Here is a 2,696-nt window from a genome sequence, read left to right as displayed (position 1 = left end):
AATTTTTTATGTGTATGTGTTTGAAATATTAAGACCAAAATACAGTTTTACTCCTTTATGTTTTATAATATATTCAGTTTGATTTTTTATGTTTTAAAAAGCTGAATTTAATCTTTTAAGTATTTAAAGTGAACCAAAAATGGTTCTTTTAAAACAATTATGATCGCTTTTAATTTTGGAATAGGATTTTGAATCCTATTGTAACTTACTTGAGACGTGAAATTTTATAAAATCCAATTGATGTTTAAATAAAAAAATAGCTAATAAAGATAGTAAAAATTGCATGAAAAGTGAATCAAATGAGCAAAAAAAAAATTGAAAAATCTAATATTATATTCTTTTCCAATTGTTCGTGAGACTTATTTTTCATGCGATTTTTTTCATGTTTGGCCTTTTTTAATTCGATAATTAGTTGGATTTCATAATTTTTATATATAAGTAAATTTAATGAGACAAGTTTTACAATCTAAATTAGTAAAACAATATTCAAAATTGCATTACAAAATCTAAAATGAACATTGTTTCAAAAAGACCATTGTAACTTACTTTAAAAACATAAAGGATTAAATTAAAAATTTTAAAACACAAAGAACCAGACTAGATATAAACTAAAACATGAAAAAAATTAAAATATATTTTTGCCAAATAATAATTTAGACTTACATTTAGTGTCAAGAAATCATGTATGTGTGGGTTTGCTTGTATGTACTTGGTGTCAAGGGATCTTGCTTTTTTTTTTTTTTTGGAATGGGCAAATATTGTTAATAATAGAAAGAAGAGGTATAAGTTATACCCCTCCAATTAGTATGAAACAACAGTGAAGAGCCATTAATTCATAAGTTTACAACTATTATAGCATATTTTGGAAGGCAAATCTCTACCTAAAATAGGACATAATTGGCATTAAGGACCTCCACACATTGTAATAAATAGTCTGCACCTACCCTATGCAACATTTGATCCAAATAACGTCCAAGAAAGAAAACATGAAGGAGTTATATAATTATCACCAGGGCAGGAAAAAATGGGTCTTTCTCACAAACATAGTAGGGGTTGTGAGAGCCATTCAAAATAAGATGCTAGAATTTCCTTCGCATCCCCTTTATCCACCTCTACAAGGTTATCATAATTGAGTCCAACAGTTGGTCAAGATCAACATTTGCACTATTAAACACTATTGAATTCCTCAATTTTTACAAGAGCCATGTTGCAGATATCCACACAAGCCACTAGTGTTTCCTATGCAAGAATTTAGAGATCATACCACAATGTTGCCACCAGAGGGGTCAGTGGGTCTTCTCACTACCAAAAAAATAATATTCTACGATGTAGGTTTTACGATGATTGTATGAAAACTGATGTCGTAAGTAAAGTGGTGAAATTTTTGTAAATAATTAAAAATTTTTAAAGATGGTTTTGATAAACCCATCTTTGAAAACACATTACGACTTCGCTTCTTGTAGAACCGATGTAGAATGCGAGAGGTAATGTGAACCACCTCTCTCAGTCCTACCCTTATTTTAATCACTCTCCTTTAGTTTTGCAAATTAAAACCCTAAATTCCTCATTGCTCTCCTTGTCCTGCGTTGCAAAGAGGTAGCCACATATCTCGGCTACTTCGATGGTTACTTGTCCGCGCCATCGCCTTGGAAGTCGCCTTCATCGCCAGCGTTGTGAAAGGAGCTGAGTCGGCGTCGCCACCGGTTCTCCTCGACGATCGCACCGGCTTTGTGGAGGTGCGCCTCTACGGCAATGTGGTGCTCCGCTATGTCAGCTACAAGGACGCCGGCCCGTAGGTGCCACACGCAGATCCATCGGGGGTGGTTCCTACCGGGATTTGAGGCCTCGGCATCGTCGTCTTCATTTTCGAAGCTGGACTACGGGATCCGACGACTGGACCACACCGTCAGGAATGTTTCAGAGCTCGTGTCGACAGTGAGGTACCTGAAAGGCTTTAGCGGATTCCACGAGTTCACAGAGGACGTGGGAACGAGCGAGACCGAGTTGAACTACTCAGTGGTTCTGGCGAACAACTCGAACACGGTGTTGTTGCCGCTGAACGAGTCGGTTTACGGAACGAAGAGAAAGAGCCAAATTGAGACGTATTTGGAACACAACGAAGGTGCTGGTGTGCAACACCTTGCGCTTGTTACTCACGACATCTTCACCACACTGAGAGAGATGAGAAAGCGAAGTTTCGTTGGTGGATTTGAGTTCATGCCTTCTCCTCCTCCCACCTATTACGCCAACCTCCACAATCATGTAGCTAATGTGATTCATTTCGAGTTTTTAGCTTTCAGCTAGTCCACTAATTATATACAGATATATATGAATTGGTTTTCCTTAATATCTCCTATTGTTTTAGGTTTTGCAGTCAACATAGTGATTGTTGTTATGATTGTTGTGCTTGGATTTAATCAAAAGATTTATCGTGGATTTCGGTGATAGATTCCCAGGTTCAAAAATGTGATATTGCCTTGAAATTGTATCATATGATTTATGCTTAATAAGATCTGTTCAAGAAAAAATGTTTACTGGTGTAGTTAAGAAAAATGTAACTTCATGAACCTTTTTGTATTAATAAAGGTAGTAAAGGAGTAAAACTTTCACTTTTAACACAGATAATTCTAAAGCTGTATCATATGTAAAAAGATCAAATGCCTTAATTTTTAGTCTCATCATTGTCATATTTTAGT

At 35.6% G+C, this 2,696-nt stretch overlaps 1 protein-coding gene across 1 annotated transcript; it reads left to right on the top strand.

Moving 5' to 3' along the window:
- Positions 1 to 1,752: 1,752 nt before the first annotated feature.
- LOC114384147 (4-hydroxyphenylpyruvate dioxygenase-like) lies at positions 1,753 to 2,304 on the top strand. The gene has a single exon (XM_028343809.1). It carries the CDS (start codon positions 1,753 to 1,755, stop codon positions 2,302 to 2,304), a length of 552 nt encoding a protein of 183 aa, XP_028199610.1.
- Positions 2,305 to 2,696: the final 392 nt, after the last annotated feature.

The sequence above is a fragment of the Glycine soja genome, chromosome 14, assembly GCF_004193775.1.
Source record: "Glycine soja cultivar W05 chromosome 14, ASM419377v2, whole genome shotgun sequence".
NCBI lineage: Eukaryota > Viridiplantae > Streptophyta > Magnoliopsida > Fabales > Fabaceae > Glycine > Glycine soja.
This window is presented reverse-complemented; position numbering and strand designations above follow the sequence as displayed.